The sequence below is a fragment of the Magnolia sinica genome, chromosome 9 (genome assembly GCF_029962835.1).
Source record: "Magnolia sinica isolate HGM2019 chromosome 9, MsV1, whole genome shotgun sequence".
NCBI lineage: Eukaryota > Viridiplantae > Streptophyta > Magnoliopsida > Magnoliales > Magnoliaceae > Magnolia > Magnolia sinica.
Genome location: NC_080581.1, coordinates 72,844,190 through 72,870,897, shown reverse-complemented (window position 1 = coordinate 72,870,897; position 26,708 = coordinate 72,844,190). Strand labels below are relative to the sequence as shown.

The following is a 26,708-nucleotide window of genomic DNA, read 5'->3' as shown; positions in this document are numbered from 1 at the left end:
GTGGATAAAAAACTAAAGTGGGTCACACGAGAGGGAAAATATGGGAAGGAATTTTTTTACAGTTGAAACCTTTCTTGGCTCCACCTTGATGTTTATATGCTATCCAAACTGTATATAAGGTCATTCCATGGGATGAAGTGAAAACACCAAAAAGATAGTCCGATACAAAACTTTTATAACCCTGAGAATACTTCAACGGTGCTCACTGAATTCTCACTGTTTCCTCTCTTGTGGCCCACTTGAGTGTTGGATATGCCTAATTTTTTTCGCATGATCTAAAATAATCTCTCACAATGGATGGACAGGGCGGATTTCTCCGAAACATCACGGTGGGCCTCACCCAGCATCCTTGTGCATGAACTTCATGCTAGAGGCTTTTACAGTGAATCCGCGTCCCATAGAAACTTCCAGATGGAATGTTGGTCCACCCAGTTATGCACACATCATCCAACACTGTCATCATGTAACCCACTGATATGAAGGGATAGTGAAACCCAAGCTACTACCAAATTTTAGGTGGGCCACTTATTCAGACATGACTGTAGATTGCGAAAAGGGATTGGCTACTCCCCCTGCCACTAGCAAATGGCTAGTGGTCGGTGAATCAGTGGGCCCACCATGATGTATGTGTTTCATCCATGCCGTCCACCCATTCTTCCAGATTATGTTATGGTATTAACCGTGGAAATCATTATCACTATGATTGACAAGGTATGGTCCAGTTGATCTTTTGATATGATTCACTTATATACATATATACATATATATATATATATATATATATATATATATATATATATATATATATATATATATATGTATGTATATATATTTTTAACCTTCATCCAAGTCTGTACGACCTAATCAACAGGTTAGATGTCAAACTCAAGTGAAGATAATGCTAGCTTGTTATGTATTACACAACTTCATAAGGACGTTAGGGGATGATGACATTGATAAGTTTGAGGGGTTGTCTAGTTGTGCTGCCGAGGGTGTGACCCCATCACCTACGGAAGTATTCGTCCTTGATGAAGGTCGTGTCCTTTTGAATATCACCCCACATGAAAGAGATGAGTGGGCAAGAAAACGCGATGAAATCGCGTCCAGAATGTGGAACCAAGCTCATCCATTGAGTCAGTTAAATTAGAAACCTTGTAATAATATGAACATATGCTAGCTATCGAAGTAGCATTCAAGAATCTCCCTACAAGATCAGTCATACTATTGTGCCAAACTTTGTCTGTTTAAAATGGAATCTTTTTTTTTGAACTGGGTTGATTATTTAATCATGGGGTAGACCGATTTATTTATACTTACAATCTTAACTTATCTTTTATTAGATTAAGGTTGACCGAAGCGGCTCCATGTCTCTGAATAGACGATTGGTACTTTCTACTCCGATGAAAAATTACGTAGGATCACCATCTAGTACCCCATAGGGATTGCCCAGAAAGTATACCATTAACAGTGGTACTAAGGATAAGTCATATGGAGGTGTTCTTCATTAGACGGATGACATGGATGACATCCCAATCGACGGACTGATGGAGCTAGTCATTGCTGGTCGAAAAACTGGTGCTAGATTTAAGATGTAATCGTTTATAGGAGTCGTGGAAAATATGAGGATGAAGTTAGGCCTCATCATCACTAATGGGAACATAAAAAACCGCATCCGTATAGTGAAAAAGAACTTCTTCACTGTCAAAGATTTACAGAGTGCCTCTGGGTTTGGTTGGGACCCGAAATTAGAAATTATTGTCGCATCAGATGAAGTGTAGATGGAATACATTAAGGTTTTACAACATTCAATGGGAATTAGAAATTATTGTCACATCTGACATGTCAATTATATATTATCATACAACATTCAATGTTAGTGACAGGTTATTTTTATATTGTCTGTAGTCCCATACAGATGCTGCTCAGTTTCGTGGCAAACCCATGCAAATATTCGATGATCTTGAGTTCATCTTCGGAAACGACAGGGCCATCGGTAAAGCATGTGCCATTGGTAACTTCCCTCCTGGCGCTACCACTCCTCGATAGAGAAGATACGGAAGTTTCATCAAACCACACCATTAATCTGAATGATGATATTAATATTATATCTTTAAAAGATCTTGGCGAGGATACACTGCATGTCCATTGGTCTTTTGATAGTCGTGGAGGCAACAATATTCCCCATCCTAGTCCGACATAGCATGGGAATGCCTCTGGTAACACGAATTCCACGGTTAATTCTAAAAAAATACCGAGACCGGAGTGACTAGTCGATATGATTAAGACTAAGATGGTCGATATTGGGGGTGCCATGAAATCAATTGCCATTTCAATCGATAAGGGTAAGAACTTTGGTCGGATGGCATAAATCATACCAACTTTAGAAGAGTTGGAGGGACTCACGGCTGATGAGGTTTTATGAGCCACAAAGCTGCTGTCGAAAGAAGAAACATATGGGGCCGCCTTCCTTAACTTTGCCAAAGAGGAGAATATCGTTCATCAGGATGTTGCTAAATGGGGATGGACCCCACGTATAACACTGATATTTTTCCTACTTTGACTAGTTGGAATCAATCATTCATATACTTTGTTATTATGACAATTTTTTAAGCATCATTTTTTTTAGACTTGTAAAACTTAAATTTGAATATTTGTACTTGTTTTTACACCTACCTTCGGATAGAAGGTCATAGATTGATGGTATATATTCGAAACACGTGCATTGATGGTATATATCACTAATTGCCATTTCAATCAATATATATATATATATATATATATATATATATATATATATATATATATATATATATATATATATATATATCCTCGCAGGTTGAAACCTCAAGTAGTTTAATCATGGGGATGTAATGTTATTATTGTTATTAATTTGTACTACATGCAATCTTAATTGACGTGCAAGTCACGGCGACACTTACGCTGACGACATTTTACCCGGTATGGCACTACTTATAATTATCGATAATCTAATGATCATTGATGACTTCTTGTTTTGAACAGATGGGGAAAGTGTATGTTGTCTTTGTAGAAAGACAACTGAGGATCTATTATTCGTGGGATGAGTGCAAGAATCAAGTCGAGGGCTACTCGCACACTGGAAGAACTTGTTTTCTGCTCTCTTTTTTTTTTTTTGTTTATTGGTACGTGTTTGGAATTTTAGATGTTATACTATACTCATTAGTATAGCTTATTGGACCATGAAAATTTGGACAGTTTATAGTTTTGGACATATATCTCACACATGTGATATTATTTCTGTTGCAACCTTGGTATAGTGGGTCGATTAGTACTAGACAGTGAAGGTGGGCTATGATGAACGGTCCCACTGAAATGTCGTCAACCACATAAGGAGATTGGCTACTGTAACACCTTCCAACTTTACCTGTTGTACGAGGTGTTCTTCGTTGCTAATAACGGTTTAAAGCAGTGGCTATCATACATTTACGGGGGACCCACACTGATATATTTCTGAAAGCTACATCATTGAAATATTTGTATAGATCATTTTAGTGCATTATCCAAAAAATGAATTGTATCCAACGATCATCGAAACCACACCATAAATAGCAGCGATGATGAGGCATCCTTCACCGTTCAAACGTCATTGTGCGACCCACCATGACGTTCACCTTACATCTGATTTAGGCGTGAATTTGAACGTGTAATACTTGAATGGATGGTTTGGATGCACCATGATAATGATGATCTGCCCGGGTGGACCGGAGGACGTGTATGAGGGACGCGGATTAGATACTGACAGGTTGAGTAGCAAGAGTCGCTACTGAAGTGATGTCACCAAGTTTTGTGGACCCCACCATGATGTAAGTGTTGTATCCACAATTTCCATCCATTTGGAGATATTATTTTAAGGTATAAGTCAGAGAATGAGGCAGATCCAAAGCTTTAGTGGACCACACCACAGAAAACAACGGAAAGATTGATGACCACCGTTGAAACCTTCCTAAGGCCCACCATGATGTTTTTTCGAAATCCAACTTGTTCAAAAGTTAAAAGAGACATTGAAGAAGGGAAAACATAAATATCAACTTGATCGAAACTTTTCTGGCCTTCAAAAGTTTTTAACGGCGGTGTCACTCTCCCCACTGTTTTCTGTGGTGGGGTCCACGGGAGCTTTGGATATGATTCATTCTTTAGATATTAACCAAAAATGATCTCTCCAGATGGATGAACGACGTGGATACATAACATACATCATGGTGGGGCCCACAGAACTTGGCGACGCCACTTCGGTAAGAGTCTTGCTACTAACCTGTTAATAGTCAATCCGCGCCTGTGTATGAGGCGTTGAATACGTGTGGTTGGCCAACCCAATCTGCTGCCGCACGAATGTTTCCCCATACCATGGTCAGCGTCCAAAAACAAATGCGCGCAAGGGCATTTGCAATCCTGCCCGACTTTTTCAAACGAGAGAAATGGTGATGATGCTCGCTGACAAACCCAAGGCATTTTCCTGAGCATGTAATAAATGCTCAGGGAGAGTGCAAACCACCGTGAAATGAAAAACAAACATGCCCTTAAATTGCAGCTAGTTGTATGTGATCAGTAATGGAGTTGAGAATCAACTAACTGGCCCACATTTGAATCTATAACCATGTGATTGCTAGACCATCTACACCCTTTGATATCAATCAATTTTAAAAACGTGTCAGCCGTCTCGACAGAGTAGGTTAAGATACTTTACTTTCCATCCCAGCATATTATTTTAAGTGACAATTTCCTTATCCTTCTCTAGTCCCTATGATTCGGATGGTTGGGATTTCTAATAAAGGTGATTGAAGTTGTATAACTCATTTAATATTGGGACCAAGTACTGCCTTTCCCCCTTCTTTTATCTTCCTGAAATCAGGGTTGTATATAGGGTTTAGTGGGCTGCACCTGAGAAACATCTCAGTGGGCCGTGTGAGTTAAAACTCAGTGGGCCACACCCAGTTCAAACTCACTAGGCCGCACCTGAGTAAAACTCAGTGGACAGCAGTTAGAACAACAGCGCCGGGCCAGAACAAGTCCAGCCCAACCCAGACTTGGGCCGCAGTTGGGACAACAGTTCTAGGCCAGCTATGGGCCGAGTTTGGACTGAATCCTAGCCGCAAGACTAGGCTGGAAAGTGGGCCGATGTCAGCTCCATGTTTTGGGCCGAAATCAACCTCAATAGTTGGTTGAAATCAGCCACTTGAGCTAGGCCGAAATCAGGCCAAAACTGGGTCAGACCATCTGTCCAACCACACAACAGATGGGCCAGACCATCTATCCAGCCACACAACCGTGGGCCGAACCGATCAGCCCAACCACGCAGTAGCTGGGCCGAGTCAGACGACTTAGCCACAACAACTAGGCCACGTCTAGGCTAGATTCAGTGGGTCCAGTTCAGGCCTTGGTATTGTACTATTTCAAGCCCAGTCTAGGCCACCTTGTTGGGCCACAATTGATGGGCCTAATCACTCCAATATAGGGCTAAATACCCTGCCTGATGGGCCCTTTAAAACCCTGCACAAAAATCTCAATATACTAGTTAGATAAAAACCTTGGGAAACATTTTACTAATACAAACTATGACTTTAGGAGATTACTTGTGTGATTTTGGGCCGCAAGGTACTCATGGGAACTCGGGTTAAGGCGAGAATACAACTCTACAGGTGATGACTTCTCCCCTTGAGCTTTCCATCTCTAAACTAGACTAAGGATAGTTTTTATAATAACAATGAACGATAACCCAGAATTGGTTTATCATTCGGTTAGTTTACTTGAATATGCCTAATGAGTGATTTAATCATTTGGTTTGTTTACTTGAATACATGTCTTAGAAGTGATTAAATCATCTAATTAGTTTACTTGAACACATGTCTTAGAATTAACTAAATCAATTGATTAGTTTACTTGGACACATGTCTTAGAATTGTTTAAATCACTTGAGTAGCTTACTTGAATGCATGCCTTAGAACTGATAAGTTATGATCATATGAATGTTAGGGCTTGACTACTTAAGTGACCCTTGAATTGTATGGATACATGAGTTTTACTTGATTATTGAATCATGCCTTAGTCACTTTAGTTAGTTCGCTACTTAATCTCCATGCCATCCTCTCATATTATTATATTGGTTGCAAGACACATATGACTTGAAATCTCTATAAGGGAACCTCTAATTAAAGAGAGTCCGTACTTAGGGTGTAACGAGATTGATTGTGATAAGGCTAGACCCTTAACATGGAGGTTATGTTAGTAGCAGTTTAATTCATGGGGTTTACCATCTATGGAGTGATTCCACCTACCTGATTATGGAATGAATCTTTCAACGTTTTTATCACCATTGTTTATTCGCATTTGAATCATACATACCGACTCATTTCAATCATTGTATTTAATATCTTCAACACTTCATTCTTATTCAGCATACAATGGTAGTTTCCCATACATTGAGAATTGATTGGTCACGTGTTGATGGGTTCTATCTACACCCTAAGGCGATAGACTCATTGGCCGGGGATAGTGGTCATGAGATACTATGCTCGAGCCATCGGCTTACGCTAGGTGACGGGCCTCCTGTAGTGACCTTGAGCTTTATTAAACTGGCTAATTGTAATTTGACTAATAATGGCTTGGCTAATCATGCATATGACATATTTATGATGACGGGTGAATATTTCTTAATATTGTAGTACGTGCCTCCAAGTTATTGGGGTATCCTTTTGCTAGCTGCCAGATCACTAACTATCGATTTACGTATGTGATATACGATAGACAGTTATTATGCGGTACGTGATATACGCATGTGATGTGCTTCGCTAATGGCCAGCCTTTGCATGGGTGACGAGCCCAACCGCCGACTGGATGAGCATCCCCAAGTCGATGATGCATTTACGCATCCATGCATATAATATGACTGTATTTTGCTATGCTTTGTTTGTCTGGTTGTTTTCCTGTTATTTCTTGTCTAGGGCGGCCGTGTGTAATCTTGAGGAGAATTCACACTGAGCCGGCCACTCATTCATCAATATTCAACAATACAGAGGATGCAGGTGCAAGTAAAAGTGATTATGGTGCGGATCTTGGGACGGTTACAGTAGGAGCAGATAAGGAGCTACATCAAGAAGCGGCTGAATACTTTGGACTGAACCAGTAGATTTAGATGCTGTTGTTTATTTAGTACATTTAAACTTGAGGTTTTGTATTTGGGTCCCCAGCTGAGTGGACCAGGATATTATTCTTACTTTCGTTATGGCTTATACTACGCTTGATTCCCGTTATTTGTACTTTAATTTTATATTGATTGCCACTTAATGATCTGTTAACTCCCGGGTTTTTAGGAAGCAAGTTGTATACTTGGGTTCTGAAAATCGGGGTGTTACACCTTTCTCCTTTTGAAAATGTTTTATATGATGAAGGTCTTAAACACAATCTTTTTAGTATATCTCAAATCTGCAATAACAAACATAGTGTGAAATTCACTAATCAAAGATATGAGATTTTAAATGAAAAAGGTTGTATGATTTTAAATGGTGGTAGAACTTCTGAAAATTGCTTTATTATCAATGAGACATGCTCTTCTAAACTTTCTTGTTACATGGTCCAAACAAACAAATCAGAATTGTGGCATAAACATCTTGGACATGTTAACTTACCAAAACCTCTATAAACTGAGCAAAGTTGATTTTATTCTAGGTCTACCAAATTGAAAATGGTTGATAGAATATGTGGCGCATGTCAAATTGGCAAGTAATCTAGGAGTAGTCACAAGAAAGTGAACTCCTTAATTACAACTAAACCTCTTGAACTTCTTCATATGGACTTAGTTGGACTGACAAGAACGAAGAGTCAAGGTGGTAAAAAGTACTTTCTAGTTATCATCGATGACTTTACCAGATTTACTTGGGTAGTTTTCAAGAGAGAAAAATCTGAAACTCTTGATGAAGTTAAAAAGATATTAAAATGAATTCAAACCGAAAAAGAAATGAATGTTATCAAAATCAGAAGTGATGATGGTACTGAATTCAAAAATAGTAATTTTGAGAAATACTGTATTGATCATAGCGTATCGCATGACTTTTCTGCTCTTAAGACACCTTAACAAAATGAGGTTCTTGAAAGGAAAAATAGAATGCTACAAGAAATGACCAATGTTATGCTGAACAGCATGAATCTACCTAAAAACTTGTGGACTGAAGCTATAAATACTGCATGCTATATTATAAATCGTGTGTATGTAAGAAAATCTAAAGATAAAATAGCTTATGAAATATGGTTCAATAAGAAACCAATTGTTAAGTACCTTCAAATTTTTGGAAGCAAGTGTTGCATCTTATGTGACCGTGAAAACTTAGGGAAGTTTGAAGCCAAGAGTGATGAAGGGATTTTCTTGGGATATGCTCTGAATAGTCGAGCATATCGTGTTCTGAATAAAAGAATAGGAGTGATTCAAGAATCCATTAATGTCGTAATCGATGATCTCCTGATCACACCCACACCTAGTTGAGAATATGATGAAGTCAATTTAATTGAGAAATCCGACTCTTCATCTAGTCCAATTAATACTGAACTAAGATTAGTCAAGGATCATCCTATTGATCCAATCTTATGGAATCCTCTCACTGGTGTGCGAACAAGAAAATAACTAGAGAATATTTGCAATTATGTTTGCTTTACTTCTCAAGTTGAACCGGCCAACGTAAAAGAGGCACTTACTGATGAGAATTGGATTGTAGCCATGCAAGAAGAATTGAATCAATTTGTAAGAAATGATGTCTGGTATTTGGTTCCAAGACCAACTGATAAACATATAAATGGAACCAAATGAATTTTCAAAAACAAATCTGATGAATTGGGCAATATAATTAGAAACAAGGCTAGACTGGTTGTACAAGGGTACACTCAAATAGAAGGAATAGATTATGATGAAACCTTTGCGCCAGTAGCTCATCTTGAATCCATCAGATTGTTTATATCCATTGCTTGATTTAAAAAATTCAAAATATCAAATGAATGTCAAAGTGCTTTCTTAAATGGGGATTTACATGAAGAGGTGTATGTTAAACAATCTAAGGGTTTTGAGGACCCCAAACACTTAAATCATGTATATTGCCTTAAAAAGGCACTTTACAGTTTAAAACAAACTCTCAGGGCATGGTATGAAAAGCTGACTAAGTTCTTACTCGGTCACAATTTTATCATGGGAAGTGTTAATAAAACTTTATTCGTTAAAAAATACAATGAACACATACCGATTGTACAGATATATGTTGATGATATCATATATGGTTCTACATGTACTAACATGTCCGTTGAGTTTGCAAAACTTATGAAATCCAAATTTGAAATGAGTATGGTTGGAGAATTGAATTACTTTCTAGGCTTTCAAGTTAAACAACAAGAAGAGGGTGTCTTCATTTCTCAAACCAAATACGCCTTAAATTTGGTTAAGAAATTTGGATTCGAGAATGGTAAGAAATTCGATACTCTTATGAGTATGACTCTCAAACTCTCAAAGGATGAAATAGGTAAGAGTATAGACTCTCACTTATATCGTACCATGATTGGTAATCTATTATACTTAACTGCTAGTAGACCAGATATTTCCTTTAGTGTTGGAATCTGTGCAAGATATCAATCTGATCCAAAAGAATCACATCTTATTGTTGTTAAGCGAATAATTAGATATGTTGCAAGTACTGCTAATTACGATCTTTGGTATCCACATGATACAAATGTACAATTAGCTGGATATACAGATGCTGACCGGGCTGGAAACATTGATGATAGAAAGCCTACCAGTGGTGGATGTTTCTACGTTGGAAATTGTTTGGTTTCTTGGCACAGTAAGAAACAAAGTTCATTATCCTTGTCCACAACTGAGGCTGAATACATCGCATTTGGTAATGCATGTACCCAGCTAGTTTGGATGAAAAGAATGCTAATCGATTATGGAATTGCGTAAGATACAATGATCCTTTATTACGATAACTTTAACGCAATTAATATTTCTAAAAATCTCATTCAACATTCTCGTATGAAGTACATAGATATTCGTTACCATTATATTTTGAGAATTGATTGAAGATAAGAGCATCTCTTTAGAATACATACAAACCGAAAATCAACTTGCCGACATCATGACGAAACCGCTTGACAGGAATAGGTTTTCTAAATTGAAACATGATATTGGTATGTGTATTTCAAATTAATTATGTCATGTTAATTATTATTATTTTTGAAAAAATTAAAATACATATATTTGAATTTTTCAGTCTGCACGATCGGTCGAGCATGTCCTCGACCAATCAAGCCTCGACGGGTCAAGCAATTACTCGACCAGTCGAGGAGTGCGGGTTGGATTCCTAAAAAGGGGGGAAATCACTTTTTCTTCTTATTTTCTTCTTCTTCCTCAACAACCTACCCATCTCCATAGAGTCATTTTAAGTGTATCACTTTCAATTTTCTTTTAGAATTGGGTTCTTCTATGTATTTTAAGCTTTGTTGTATTGTTGATTTGTGATTTTTACTCTTTTCTACAAGGGTTTTTAGGCAAAATTTTGACATTAGCCAAACCCATATATTATACTCTCTTGTGCATACTCTACATGGAGCATCACTCTAAGAGGAAGGTCACACGCAAGGGTCCTAACGGCTCCTCCTCCCGGATGACTCCAATTAAGGTGAGAACCCTGAGAGCTCCCGAAGAAGATTTGGAGCATGTAAAGGATTTCCACACTCGAGATATAATAATCGAAAAGACAGTAAATCTTGATAATATTGCTCGCTTTAAGTTGTTGCCCATTCTCTCAGCCATTGGTTGGAAAAATATTTTTAGTTGGGGCGGACCGGCTTACCGCTCCATTGCATAAGGCATGTTTGCATCTATCAAGGAGTTGTCCCTTGAAAATCTTATATTTTCCATCAATTTTAGAGAAGGGACAGTGCCGGTAGATAGGCACCTAATTTCGGGTCTACTTGATGTAAATGTTAATGATGAAGGTATCCCGATTCATCCTCTTTCTGATAAGATGTTTGAATCTGAGCGTAGGGATATAACTTGTAAATTATGCAGATTTAATGCCGAGTAGAATAGCGGTAATGCATTACGTGCCATCCAGATGATTCCCTGTTTCCGTGTTCTTCACCGCATTTTTACTTCAAATGTCTATCCGCGGTTTGGAAATAAATCTGAGGTCACTCCATTCATGGCTCGTATTCTCCATATTGTCGCATCGGGTATCCCCATTTGCCTTCCTTCCTTGATCTACTATTTGATCATCCAGTTTCGCATTCTTCCTGGTCATGGTTCTATTCCATTCGCTTATCTTATGACGATACTTGCCCTTCATTGCATTGTTGTCATTCCGACCACTGACGTCTTTGAGTCAATTCTTCCATTTGACAATTCGAACATTAATAAAATGACTTTGAATTACCTCCCCGTCAGCCAAACGAGGATGAGGTCGGGGAAGAGGAAGCACTGTTGCTAGCAGATACTTCGATGGATGATATCTTTGATGAGTTAGAGTCTGATGATGAGGCGGATCCTGATTTTCAACCATCTCAATTCGATGATCGCCTTCGCTCTCTAGAGGACAAGGTGGATGCTTTGAAAGTATCTCAGGACAATTTGGCTGAAAGTCATTGCTCTTCAATGAAATATATGTAAAAATATTTTCATCTCATAACGAAGGGCCTTCTGCAGATTGACCCATCTATTCCATTGCCTTCTTCCTCTGGTTCCGACTAGTTTTGCTTTAATTTTATTTTAGGATTGTATAACTTTAAACTTATGCTTAAGTTGGTTGTATAACTTGGATGTTATTTTTTGATATTTTTATTCTCTCTTAATGTTTATTCATATTTTACTCTTAATCATGATGCTTAACTTACCATTCTATTATTCATTTATCTCATATTCCTACTTTCCTTTGTCAACTTGTTACAAAAAGGGGGAGAGTTTATATAGATATGATTGGTATGATGATTGGAATTGATTGAATATATATTATTAGAATGGATATGTATGTTAATACAGGCATTCTGCACAAGGCTAAAGTGAAGCACTGATTGAGGGGGAGTAAATTTTTTTGCGCTCATATTGAGGGGGAGTATGTTATTTCAGGCAAAGCAGATATGTTGAACTTGTATGTATGTTTTGTCATATTTTGTCACAAATTTGAAAAATAGGGAGATTGTAAGTGCTGTAATATATAAGTCACATTTATTTGTTAAATTTCGATGGATATAGAGCTTGAGTACAACTTGTGATGTGGTGACTCAAAAGATGGAAAGTTCACCTTCAAGTTCAAGACATAAAGTTGGAAAGTGCAAGTTCAAGACATGAAGATGGTTACTTCAAAGTCCAAATTAGTACTCAAGCTCTACTTCTCTTCTAGTTCAAGATCAAGCTACATTTACAAGATTACTTTAAGTAGAAGATCGAATGAACGCAACGGAAGATTCCGATACAAGTTACAAGGTATACACTTCAATGTTCAATGTTTTTAGATATATTTGACCCTAAAAAGACCTTAGACTCAGGTTCTTTCGAATGCCAAATATAGTTGAGTTTCTATACTTTAATTAGGCTTAAGTTTGACTAGTCTAGGCTTTGATTTGACTAGTATAGGAAAAACTTCGACCAGTTTAAGTTTTCAACTGAAAATTGGATAAAATTTGTTGGTTCCTTGACTAGTCTGGAAAAGTGCTCGAGCAGTCGAAGGTGGCTCGACTCGAAATCCAGCAATGGATTTTGGGCATCCTCGACTAGTCAAAGGCTATGCTCGACCAGTCGAACAGGGCCCTCGACCAGTCGAGCAGGGTCTTCGACCAGTCAAAGAACGGTTTGATCCGATTGCGCCTAAAATTTGAAATTTGGTTGTTTCTTAGACTAGTCGAAACAACAACTTTTTAACCTATAAATAGAGGTCTTTTCTCACTCCGAAATTATTCATTCAAGCCACAAAAAGCCTTCACTTTAAGAGAAAAAAGTCCCCATCTTCTTCAAGCTATAGAACAGTATTTTAAAATTTTTTTTAATAGCTTATTGTTTTGTAATTTCTAAATCTCTTTTTATGAATCATATGTTTTAAAGGTTGTTCTTTCCTTTTGAGATCTAAGAAATTCAAACAAGTAGCCCAGGTTTGAATTAAGTTAAAATATATTTTGAACCTACAACCCTTCACTTTGGTCATTAGACATTGAACATTGAACATTCGTCATCAACCGAAGCGGTTATACGGGCTACATCATTCAGCGTCTTCTGAAGAAGATAAGAATTTACTTTTTGTTTTTAGTCTATTTGAGATATCTAAGAAAATCTCATATATTGGTTTTGACTGAGATAGCCAGAAAATCTTAGTGTATAGGGTTTTGATTGTGATAGACCTTCTAAAATCACAACTTTATAGGTTTTGAGGTGAATCTGAGAAAATCTTGATATTTAGTGAACGTCAATATTACGTGGGTTGTGATTATTGGGAGTAGAGTATGAATGGCTATTTGAGGACAGTTGGTGTACATGCTGAATCACTATAATTCCTGATGTTTATGTGGTGAATGATTTTTGAGATGTACATGTGGTAAATGTTTGTAAATCATGTGGTTAATGCTTGTAATAGATAGTTGCATTTCTTTTTCCACTTGTTCTAGTTTGCGATCTTGATCCTTACTAGTTCATGAAATTAGGTTGTCCTACTTAAAACCTCGGTTTTTGGTGTAAGGTTGTCCTATGAATATGGTTTGAATCAATTTCTCAATACTATTACAATTAAGATCTCTGTTTAAGTTCTGATTTATTTATTCTTTCAGTATTTTTATTTTTATTTGGCATAGTCCAATTCACCCCCCCTTTAGGACTATAAGCTCACCCTTTTCAGAAGTCGAAAGTGTAGAGTGCAGAAATTTCACTGTCTATGTCATCGAAGGTTGTTCGATGACATCGAAGCCAGTTTGATGACATCAAAGAATTACAGAAAATCAAGTCTGGTTGCTAGACAAATTGGATACATTTGTTCGATTGCTTGAAGACCTATTCGATGACATCGAAAGCAGTTCGATGACATTAAACTTTTTGTAGATTTTTGGAGCAACTTGCTGGAACACTCAGGACACATTTCTCGATTACTCGAAGGCAGTTCAATGACAATGAAGGCAAGTTCGATGACATGAAAAGTTATGCAATGCGAAAAGGCGCAACTTTCAGATTCAAGTTACCTTTGATAACATCGAAAGCGTTACGCAGACAGTGTAAATTTAAGGCGATTTTTCAATTTTAGACAGCCAGTGTTATAATATATGGGTTTCCGAAGAATTTCTAAATATGAATTAGGTTTTAAGAAGCAGAGCAAAATGGTGGAACAACCTCCTAAGAGTTTTTCTTCTCTCATTTTCTATTTTTAATGCTTTCTTCTAGGGTTTTATATTTAATCATGTCTATGGTTAGCTAATCCTCTTGGGTATGGTTAAGAGGTGAAACTTGTAGCGTGTTGGGATGATTTTCTTGCTTTAATTCTTATTCTCGATGAACCTCATTGATTTTTAGTTTGATATTAAGGGAATATTTTTAGTTTTTTATGATTTATTGTAACTCAAATTATAATAGATGTTGTAATAGCTTTGGATATCTTCTTTTTCTATTTTGAGATTGTAAGATTGGTAAATCCTGTTATTCACTATCGTCTCCTGGGTATGTTAGGGTGATGAAGTCCCTTTTAATCATCATAATTCTCCTCTATTGAGAATTAGGTTAATGAAAAGTTCAGATTTGATATAATTACTTTATCTTCCAATTGGATAAGATAAGACTCCAATTTCAAATATGTTTTTTAAATCAAATAAAGTAACATTTTGATAGATATAAGTAGATCCTTGGTACCCTAGTTCTCACTTTTAATTGATAGTTTCAAATCAACACTATTCACAATTACTCCTTTATATTACAGATTTAGATTTAGATCTTTTTTTAGTTATAGTTCTAGTTATTTTCAGAATACGTACAAAATTAGTCCATGCGGATTCGACCTCGATCTCACTGAGATTATTACTACATCATAACACTACATTTGGGATTGTAAACACCGCGTATGTTCATTTTTGACTCGTTTAATTTTCAATAATTTCTAAGTTAGTACGACATAATTTATTGAACTCAAGCTAAAGATTAAAGAGTGACTTATTCCTATCTTAGGTGAGGTGTCTACACAGCTTGATCCAAAACTTTTTAGCCCCCATTTCTGGTCATTCACCACAGTTTCCCTCAATATAGTCCACTTGAAATAGGATTTGCTTCATTTTTAGGCTCATGACCTAAAATGATATGAAAAATTAGATATCTAGTGTGGACGTTGAATAGAAACATTAAGGTGTTCTCCACGTAAGGGTTGCACCATTTGGAAGGAGGCTGGGGCCACACCCAACCTGCTCTTTTCCACAATCTTGATTCCCAATAAGAGTCGCAATACTGTCAAAGTTCCGACGGCCCCACCATGATGTATGTGTTAGATCCACATCATCTATCTATTTTTTCAGATCATATGAAGTCATGAGCCTAAATATGAAGTAAATTCAAAGCTTGACCATAGGTAAAATGCTTCAACGTTTGGCATTTCTTTCCCCAAAATTTCCTCCCTTATGTCACACTTGGGCTTCAGTTCCGCCTCATTTTTAGTCTCACATCTTAAATGAAGTGGAAAAAAGGATTGACGGAATATATTTCTCACAAACATCATAGTGGGCCCCACAACTTTCCCACATAGGAACTTCTAGCGCGAGCCTTCTGCAGTACGATTATGTCTGAAAACAAATTTTATCCAACCGGCCACAAGCCATCGCCTCGGCCCCGTGCCCATCTTATTAACACTGGGTTCCTGCCCGCATTACTCTGAGTAGTGTGTGAGAAACGCCTTATTCCATGCAAATCGTGTATTCCGGATTTTTTGGTACCAACGGCACCTATTGGGTCTATCCAATATGTCCGGTCCACTATTCTTGCACTACCGTGAAAAAATCATAGAAATCAGATAGTGATAACTTTCTTTTTTGGGCTCATCTTCTATTTAAAATTTCTTCCATCCATTTTTGCTTGCCACTGAGTAGAAGGTTCGGATCCTCCCATTCGTATTATTTTTTCAAGGAAGCCAATGAGGAACGGACTTGGACTGATGTACGGTCCTGATAGATGATCAGCACTTCAGTGAGTACAGGTTAAACTATGTGCATGCACAGATTTCCATACACTTCTAGCTAATAAGATTATTCCTCAACCAACCTTCTATAAATACTACGCTTGGCAGAAAACTCTCCACCCACCCTAAGCCGTAAACCCTGCAACTCTCCACCCCTTCATCCTCAGCCGTCTGTGGGGACAATGTCTCCTTCACCAGGTATGGATTTCCAGTACTCGCAAAAATTTCTTGCAAAGATTTCAAAGTGAGAAGAAGCCCATTTATATTATTTTAATGAGCGGTCTTGGGCTGACAACAGCAGAACCGGTCCAAAATCCAAAACCGGGTTGAGCCGTTTTTCTGTTTGGATCGGCTCCGACAGGTCCAGACCCGGCCCTTTACCACCCAAACCATTTTTTTTTCTGATTTTTTTAATTTTATTTTTTAATTTAATTTAATTTAATTTTTAATTTTAATCTTTCGATAATCGTAATATGCCTAGTAGAAAATGCTCCAATATGCTTTGGGAGTACCGAAAGTTATAATGCTCTTAGTTGCATCTGGTTGCTTAGACAGTCCTGTCAATCGAGCTGAACTTTCGATATGAAGTCCGGAACACAAAGTGATACTATGCAAAAATTACATTCATCGGATGAGATCCAATGCTCCATTTTGTAGCCATTCTTTTTCTATGTCTTGTAGGGATGGGTAGAATTTCCCAATAAAAGTCTCTTTAGAATCATAAGCAATATATGATGGTCACTGACAAGTAGATTGATCAATTTGTTTGTTGGACTTATTTTGTGTTAATGATCATGGCCATCCATATTATTAGAGACTAACGGTTGGATTATTATGATAGTCAGAGTGGTGTGACGTGTACGTGGTATTATACGAAATCTGTGTTGGAACAAATGGACAGTTTAGATTGATCGTTGGGTTCTTAAGTATTCCATTGCAACTAGGAGCACTGTAACTTGCATACTTAAAAAAAAATAACAATGTAAGTGGTTTGCTGAGCCTGTATGCGTGTTTTTTGTTTGTGTTTTTGTTTTGTTTTAATTTAAAGTTCTAATCACTGATGCTTTGGTGAGGAAGAGCCCATCTAAACACTACCCAACATGCAAATGTGGCATACGTGTGAGATCCAAGCCTTTCAATGAATGGGTTCCACCTTATACAGGACAATGCTAAAATATTAAGCCAGTCGACTTCTCAAGCTAGCTCAATTTTTAACCAAGGGCATCTACATGGTGGGACACTTGATGGATGGCTTGTATTTATCATATTTAATCCTGTTTGTCACCGGAGCGGATTAGATGTTATTCGTGTAACACGTTAGTGGGTGTTACCCTTAATGTGGGGCCCACCTTGATTTTGTGTTGTATGCCCTTGCTGTCCATCCATTTTTTCCAGCCTATTATACGCTGTGGTCCAAAATGGAAACAGATTGGCTACTCCCCCTGCCACCGGCCAATGGCTGGTGGTTGGTGCTCTATGGGCCCCACCATGATGTGTGTGTTACATCCATTCCGTTCATCCATTTTTACAGATCATTTTAGGGTTAGATACCAAAAATGAGAGGGATATAATTCTCAAGTGAACCGCATTACAGGAAAAGTGTTGAATGAACGTCGACCATTGAAAACTTTTTTGGGGCCATAAAAGTTTTGGATCAAGCTGATCTTTGTTTTTTCACTTCGTTTGGGTCTGTATGACCTAATCATCTGATTCGATGTCAAATAAACGGTACAGTGGGCCTTAGGAGGATTTTAATGGTAGATATCCAATCACTATTATTTTCCTGTGGTGTGATCCAACTTAGATTTATATACCTCTAATTTTTGAGATCAAGCCGTGAAATGATCTGTTAAAATGGATGAATGGAATGGATGAAGCACATACATCATGATGGGCCCACATAGCATGGACCATCAGCCCCAGGCTGGTGGTAGGCGAGTAGCCAATCCGTTTTTCGTCCACGGAAACCGATTGCCGGGCTGGTGGTCGGTGCTCTGTGGGCCCACCATGCTGTATGTATTTTGTCCATCCTTTTCATCTATTTTTTACATTTTATTTTTTGGCTTGATACCAAAAAATGAGAGGGATATAAATCTCAGGTGGACCACACCTCTGGAAAACAATAGTCATTGGATATCCACCATTCAAATCCTCCTAAGGCTCATTGGACTGTTCGTTGATTAGGTCGTGCGGACCTATATGAAGGGAAAAAACAAAGATAAGCTTGATCCAAAACTTTTTAATGGTCTCATTCAACACTGTTTCCTGTAATGCAGTCCACTTGAGATTTGGATATACCTCATTTTTGGTATCATACCATAAAATGACCTAGAAAAATAGATGGACTGCATGATGGGGCCCACAGAGCACTGACCAATGGCTGGTGGCTGGGGAGTAGCCAATCTGTTTCCCCCATTAGTTTTTAATGGTGGGAGTACATCACCAATGTCTCCTGTTGGGTGAACCCGAAGGTGCACCTAATCATGAAGCCTTGAGGGACGCGGATTTTTTTGTCCCGAGGACCCTGTAGTTGGAAGCTGTGTAGGACCCACAGATTCTCGTGCCAAATACACTCTGTTAATCAGTTTTTCAAGACAACGATAGGATGGGCCTCTAAAATCAAGCAGATCCAAAATACGTGTGGGCCACACCATATGGAAAGCATAGTTTGAATGCCCACCAATGAAATTTATGTGGGGACCATTGATGTTTTGTATCTAGATGATGCGTGTAGTTTATTTGAATGGTAATAACCCTGGGAACAGTTTGGACGGCCTATAAACATCATGATCAGCTCGGAGAAGGTTTCAACGTTGGACGTTACCCTTTCCACGGTTTTATGTGGTGTGGTCCACATGAGTTTTGGATCTACATGATCTTTAGACTTCCCTTTTACTTTGGTCATGCAAAACTGGTGCACGAAATAGATTTGTGATGGGCATGTTTGTGGGCCCCACAGTTTCAGACTAGATGAACTTCCGGTGCCCTTTGCTTTCAGCAAAGACACCAAATTGTGTGCAACACGGTGCAATGTTTAATCCATGCTGTCTATCCATTTTTCGAAATCATTTGATGGCGTGAGCCCAAAAATAAGGCAGATCGAAATCTAAGGTGGACCACACCAAAGGGAATGGTGGAGATGAACACTTGCCACTAAAAATTTGCCTACAAAAGCTTTGGATCAAGCTGACATTTGTTATTTAGGCCTCATCCAGGTCTATGCAACCTAACCAATAGGTTGGATGGAAAAAAAAAACATTATTAGGAAGTTTTTAATGATAGGCATTTAATTACCACACTTAGGGTATTTATTTTCATCATTTTAGGAAAAAATCATATAAGAAGTTAAGGGGCTGTTTGATTTTTCTAATTACAGTGGTAATTCACTGTAAATGGGTAATAATTATTTACCTTTTCTTTTCAAGCTGCATTTTCAATGTGATGTTGGCAGCCGCCTTTATTTATAGCACCTTAAGTCATTGAAGGGAAAAAAAAAAAAAAAAACAAAGTTACATTTCTGGCTCCCATCATGATATACTTGTTTTATCCACACCGTTCATCCCTTTAGCCAGATCATTTTAGGGCATGAGCCTAAAAACTAGGCAGATCTAAAGCTCAAGTGTACCACACCATAAAAAATAATGGAATTGAGCTCCTAACATTGAAAGCTTTTTGAGGAACCTAGAAGTTTTGGATCAAGCTGATATTTTTGTTTTCCTATCTATAACTCTGTGAACAGGTTGGATAACAAATAAACATAATGTGGGTCCTAGGGAGAAAATAGCTTTCAAAACAACTGTGGGTCCTAAGGAGAAAATGTCTTTACAATCATTGTTTCGTAAGCTGTGGCCTACTCGACCTTGGGATTTACCTCATTTTTAGACTCATACCTTAAAATGTGCCCTTAAAAAGGTTGGATGGCTTGGATAAGTCACATGACTTTTTGGACCAATTTTCGAGATGTAATGATCTGCTGTTTCAAACAGGTGAAATTAGTAATAATTACTTATTTTGAAACATTTGAAGTTAGTACTAATTACTTATTTTAATGGGAAACTTAAAAATCAAACAGCCTCTTAAGAAAACTAACCGAAGGTAATTGATTTAAAAAGTTGCCAAGATGTAAATACCATTAAGTACTATTTTATAAAATTCCTTTAATATTATTTTTTTATCCTACACTTGTAAGACACATGCCAATGGATTTCTACATTTGAAGGACGACACCTGGCCAAGAATCAAGACCTTCCTAATCTCAATGTTGTTTGAGTTGTGGGCCAATTAATCACTGCATCTGAATCTCTGGCCTGAAGCCCATGACCACCCTCGTGGACTGAAGGCTCCAACCATGCTCGCCCAACCCATCTGTCATTTTATCTATATCAAGCAGACCTTGCCAGTGAGTGCACTTGGGAAACATGGAACTTACAAAATGTTGAGTGCACCCTCACTTCACATGTTGAAAGGAGGCATGCCATGATATTAAAACTCCAAAATCTAGGTTCCATGCTTCAAAAAATAAAGGCAGATTGAATCATGAGATGGGAGACACATTTGCATTGATTTGCACCTCTGATCGATTATGTATCCATTTATTCATGTGCATTGCATATTAATGTGTGGCTCAAGTTGATTGTATCATCTGGGATCAAACAGCACATGTGCAAAAGTAAGGACTATATCTTCTGAAACCGCCTCATCTTTGAAATTAGGCGCTGGGCCATGGCATATCTGAGAGTTAGCTGGTTCATTAGGCTGGTCCATACACGAAGTACCATAAGTCTACCATGTTCATTAACCGAACAATGTTACGTGCTATATTGGTATCTTTTCTTATGTATGTATATACATATATATATATATATATATACATATATATATATATATGTATGTATATATATATATATATATATATATCAGTCCTATTACTAATTGTAATTATTTTAAATATTTACTACTATTATTAGTTTTTATATTTACCATAATTAAGTATGAAGCCTGACCTGACTTGACCTGTGCTGCATTTTGACGATAGGATGTGGGCCAAAAAGAGGCGATCAGCCTATTCTTTCTGAACATTAAAGATGTAGTTTACAAGAGTTTCAACACGAGATCATCGGTTCAAGTGCCCATTGTAGTGAAATTGTACTGCAGTGCAGTTTGAATGCATGGGTATATGGTGTGAGTCCGACAAAAAAAAAAAAAGTACACGTGTCTCAATTTATAGTTTTGCCCAGATAATTATTGTATTTGTTTGATTTTTGGCATCATGTCCTAAAATGAAATCACAAAATTGATGGATGGGAAGGATTTCTCACAAACATCACAGTGGGTCCTAGAGGATTCCTAGGCGAAAGACTTGGGCAAGAAATCCGCGTGGGGAAAAAAGGTAAAAAAATGGAAAAAAAAGGAGAGTATTGGCTAACGCCTCCGTTTGCTTACGTGTCCTCTGCCTTCTGACGTAACCACTCTCCACCAATTAATGGAGTACATGTATAGCCTGTCCTGAGCTCTGCACAGGCGGGGGAAGCACCTAATCCGCGCCCCTTAAAAAGGTTGGATGGCTTGGATAAGTCACATACTTTTTGGACCAATTTTCAAGATGTAATTCCCAACTGTTTGAAACAGATGAAGTTAGTAATAATTACATATTTTACACGTATTTAATGGGAAACTTAAAAAACAAACAGCCTGTTAAGAAAACTAACCAAAGGTTAAAAAGTTGCCAAGATGTAAATACCATTAAGTACTATTCTATAAAATTCCTTTAATATTATTTTTTATCCGACACTTGTAAGACACGTGCCCAAGGATTCCTACACTTGTAGGACGACACCTAGCCAAGAATCAAGACCTTCCCAATCTCATTGTTGTTTGAATCATGGGCCAATTAATCACTGCGTCCAAATCTTTGGCTTGAAGCCCATGACCACCCTCATGGACTGAAGGCTCCAATCGTGCTCCCGCCCATCTATCCTTTTATCTATATCAAGCAGACCTTGCCAGTGAGTGCACTTGGGAAACATGGAACTTACAAAATGTTGAGTGCATCCTCACTTAATTCACATGTTGAAAGGAGGCATGCCATGATATTAAAACTCCAAAATCTAGGTTCCATGTTTCAAAAAATAAAGGCGGATTGAATCACAGGATGGTAGACACATGTGCATTGATTTGCACTTTTGATTGATTTATGTATCCATTCATTCATGTGCATTGCATATGCGTGGCTCAGGTGGATTGTATCATCTGGGATGAAACAACACATGTCCAAAAGTAGGGACTGTCTTCTGAAACTGCCCTCATCCTAAAATTAGGCGCTGGGCCATGGCATATTTGAGAGTTAGCTGGTTCATTAGGCTGGTCCATGCGCGAAGTACCATAACTCTACCATGTTCATTGACCGACCAATGTTACATGCTACATTGGTATCTTTTCTTTTCTATTTAAAAATAATAATAAAAAAAAATCAATCCTATTACTAATTGTAATTATTTTAAATATTTACTATTATTATTAGTTTTTATATTTATGATCAGCCTGTTCTTTCTGAACATTAAAGATGTAGTTTACAAGAGTTTCAACACGAGATCCTCGATTAAAGTGCCCATTGCAGTGCAATTGTACTGCAGTGTAGTGTGAATGCGTGGGTGTGTATATGGTGTGAGCGCAACTATAAAAAAAAAGTACACGGGTGTCTCGATTTATAGGTTTGCCCACCTAATTATTGTGTTTGTTTGATTTCATCACAAGTTTTGTTTGTGGTGTTAAAACATAGTTTGCCCAACTTGGCTTGTCTTGTGCACCTTCCACATTAGTGGAAGGATATGAATGCATGTCCAATAAAAGCCTGGTAGACCTTTTGCATGAAACTTTAAATTGGACATCTGTGAATTAATTAATTAATTAATTAATTATTATTATTGTTATTATTTTTGGAGATTCTCATCAACTATATTTAGGAAATATGTTTTTCTTAAAATTTAGTAACTTGTGTGTTTATATTATTTCTCATTAAAAAGGTTTTTAATATATTTGCTTTTCTAGTGCAGGAGTTTTCATGAAATGTGAAGTTTTTGGAATGGGTGATGTTGGAAAAAAGGGTGAGTTCATATTTTTAATTGTTTCTTGTTATTGTTAATTGAAAAACTATCTTATTTTAGGGTGGAATGGCCTAGATGGATATTTTGATGTTAATGATGCAAATATGATTGTTTTGGGTCTTCAAGTGGACCTATTCTTTTCATTGGGGCCCAACATGGTCGAGGAGTCGTTCTCATCTAAATCATATTTTGCCCCATTAGCAATCTTAATCTTCCACCTATTCTAACCCTCCAATTTTAAAGATACGACTCTTTTATTTCTTAAGGTGTAAGCCTTGGATTGAGCTTGTAGTGGAGAACTTTTAACATTTTTGTGAAGTAAGCCCTTTTAGATATAAGAATGGCCTACTTTGGACCCAAAGAACCAAAATTAATTGAGCTTTCCACTCGACAACATTTTGTGGGTCCACTTCCTATCTCTTGTAGCCATGAGCCCACATAGGGTGACTAACTCAAAGGCTTGCTTTTAAATGGGCTTCATCTTTCTTTGTTGTACTCAAAGCATTTGACCATAGCATCTCATCCCATGCTTACCTTGGTAAGTCTTTTTCTTGTCCACTTGGATTATGGGAGGGGTCTCCTCTTGTGATCCACTTAAATGGAATTTTCCAAGACAGGTGAGTAAGAAACTATTGCTTGTTACAGCCATGTCCCATTGCAATTGCAATCCCACCGGTCCTTCCTTCGAGTGCCTTGTAGATCCAGCCTTCATACCTAGGCCAGGCACACTTACCTGCTTCTGTTGGGCCTGGGATGCCCTCCCTGGAGATGAAGGGATGGAAAGCTGGTGGGAACTATGGTTCCCTTATCTCAACATCTTTTAGGGGTATTACAAGAAATTAACCTTTTACTGACGAACTTATTTCCGACGAAATCAATTTCGTCGATAAACATGACTTTCCCCGATGAAATCATATTTCGTCAGCAAAAGATTCCCGCCACGACCAAATATGTTCTCGCCACCATTTACAATGAAAGTTGGTAGAACCTATTAAAATTTTTATACATTCCATAAACTACATATATCCATATTTTCATACGTATAATATAGTGGTTTTGTGTGCAGATACCTTCACACACTAAAACGATTTGTGAGGAATAAGGCACGTTTAGATGGATCCATTGCTGAGGCGTACATTGATACGAGTGCTTGACATTTTGCTCTATGTATCTTCGTGGCATAGAGACTTGATTCAACCGAGAAGATCGGAATGCCGACGAAGGGCAGGAGCATGAACAAGGACTCATATCTGTATTCGCACATAACGTCCGTCCTTCAAGATTCCCGACATTTCAGGATATGGACCTTGGGGATTAAGCAAAGGCGCAGTGGTATGTGTTGCATAATTGTGAAGAGATATAGTCTTACTTAGAGTAAGTCTTCCCTTGATAATTGTATCTCTACATACGATGATCTTAATGATTCTTGCTGATGACGTGCCAATTATGTGTAGCGAACACATCGAGGAGATAAAGTCCCAAATACCCTACAAATTATGATCAAATGCATCAGGATCAGTTTCCAGAATGGTTTGCAAAACGTGTAAGATTTCACTTTGTATCTCACCACACTTAGAATTTTGTTGTATTGCATAATATTTAAACCTAAGAAAATTCCTAAACAATTACATTCTGTATGTGATAATAGATGAAGACGTTGCGCACTAGCAACTCTGCGGATGCGTCTGATGCACTCTACTTACTGGCATGTGGCCCTGATAGACGTGTATCTAGATATACAGGTTGTATTGTAAACGGGATTCGGTTCCACACTTAAGAGCATGAGAAGTATATGACCACACAAAATAGTGGGGTGGTTGTGAAGGGAACACATGAGGAGGTAGAAATTGACTTTTATGGTGTTTTGACGGATATTATTGAGCTGAGTTATTGAATGAGAAAGCGGGTGTACTTATTTAAATGTGATTGGTGGGACATTGGAAATAAGAAGTTGGGAATACAGACTGACGACTACTTTATGAGCGTAAATTTATCTCGGAAGTAGTTTAAGGACGGCCCATTTGTCATCGCCAGCCAAGCCGAACAAGTATTTTACCTCGCTGACACCAAGTTAGGCGGCTCTTGACACGTGGTGCAGAAAATAAAGCCCAGGAACGTATTTGACGTTCCCGAACCAGACGTTGAAGATAGCGAGGACGGGGGAAATGAAACGTCTAGGGTGAACAAGCATATTAAGAAGACATACCATCTGGGGATAGAGGGACTGATCCAAATGTTGATATTGATGTAGTGCAATTAGATAGATAATGTGCCACCTGATTATGTTGATGCCTCAATAATACATGACATTGTTAGAGATGATAGCGGTTTCATTGATGACGACGTTGCAGACGATGAAGAGGAAATACTGATCAACAATAGTAATGGTGAAGAATAGTCCTAAGCGATAGTGATATAGACGATGATTATTGAATGTACACATGATTTACATGTCATTTTTCAATTCGAATAATTTGATTATTACATGTATACATGTTTTACAAGTCATGATTTATTTCTTTAATTGACTTATTGATAATCCACATTTGCAGTTGAGTCAATTTCTGATCATGTCCTCTTCAAACCGGATCGTATCGGAAGCACGCAACATAGTTCATCAGCTGTTGCAGATGGACTTTCTGGCCCAATCTTCTTCTGGTAGGGCTAAAGAGATGCCCGGTCTGGTCAATGAGTGTAGGACTCGACTCGAGTTTCCTGTGTATGCATGTGTGTGTAGGTATGCATTTCATTTCCCTTGGTCCCGCAGTCTTACCGGTCGAATCTCGACGACCTTCGGATAGTGTTTGTGGTCATCCTTAGGTCCAGTCATGTTGACCTGATCCGGATCGGCCCGAGACCTATGCCATCTTGTTCGCATCATCGTTGCGGTTCCGACAACACGTCTTGTGCGTCCATCCGATATTTAGATCAAAAGTTATGAACATTTCATTGTATGACCCTTAATTATGTGGCTTACTTAGGTGTGATGCATGTGACCCCACTCTTGGCACAAGTTCCAATGCAACACCACATACACCACTTAAAATTTTCATAGCTAACACTACCCACCCCACACACCACCAAAGCCTACCTTAACCTATCACTTTGGTTTCTCCTCCCATAGGCAATCATTACTTTCTCTTACAACAAATCATTACTCTCTCTCTTTATCTCTCTCCCTCCTCATTTTCTCTCCACGCTAGCAAACCCCTCCCAACTTTCCATATTCCCCCATTTCTCTAGCCCTTAAAGCTCCAAAATCCCTCCAATCCCACCTTTGAAAACTCATCTCTACCATCAAACCCTCTTCCTTGGACCAAGATTTACATGGTGTGGAAGGTCGAGAGCTTGGTTTGCATGTGGGTGACTATATCTTGCTGATTTTTCTTTTCGTCTCTTGATCCTCTTA

The 26,708-nt window shown here is 38.0% G+C and overlaps 1 protein-coding gene and 1 long non-coding RNA gene across 5 annotated transcripts in view; one reads left to right on the top strand and one right to left on the bottom strand.

Annotated features, from left to right (window-relative positions):
• The window catches only part of LOC131255657 (uncharacterized), a 106,205-nt gene that overhangs the window by 66,608 nt on the left and 12,889 nt on the right, over nt 1-26,708 (top strand). For 3 of the 4 annotated variants that reach the window (XR_009176222.1, XR_009176221.1, XM_058256442.1), the window contains exon 2: nt 23,249-23,299. Coding sequence is in view for 1 of the 4 variants with exons in the window: in XM_058256442.1 (XP_058112425.1) it covers nt 23,249-23,299 (51 nt within the window). In the remaining 3 variants the exon portion in view is untranslated. Of the gene's footprint in view, nt 1-16,357; nt 16,395-23,248; nt 23,300-26,708 lie in introns of those variants that run through there. The other variant, XR_009176224.1, reaches the window with a different exon arrangement.
• LOC131255663 (uncharacterized) lies at nt 16,634-18,039 on the bottom strand. Its single transcript, XR_009176238.1, has 2 exons — nt 17,511-18,039; nt 16,634-17,470 (listed from the first exon to the last, which is right to left on the bottom strand). It is a non-coding gene; the product is annotated as an uncharacterized LOC131255663 (long non-coding RNA).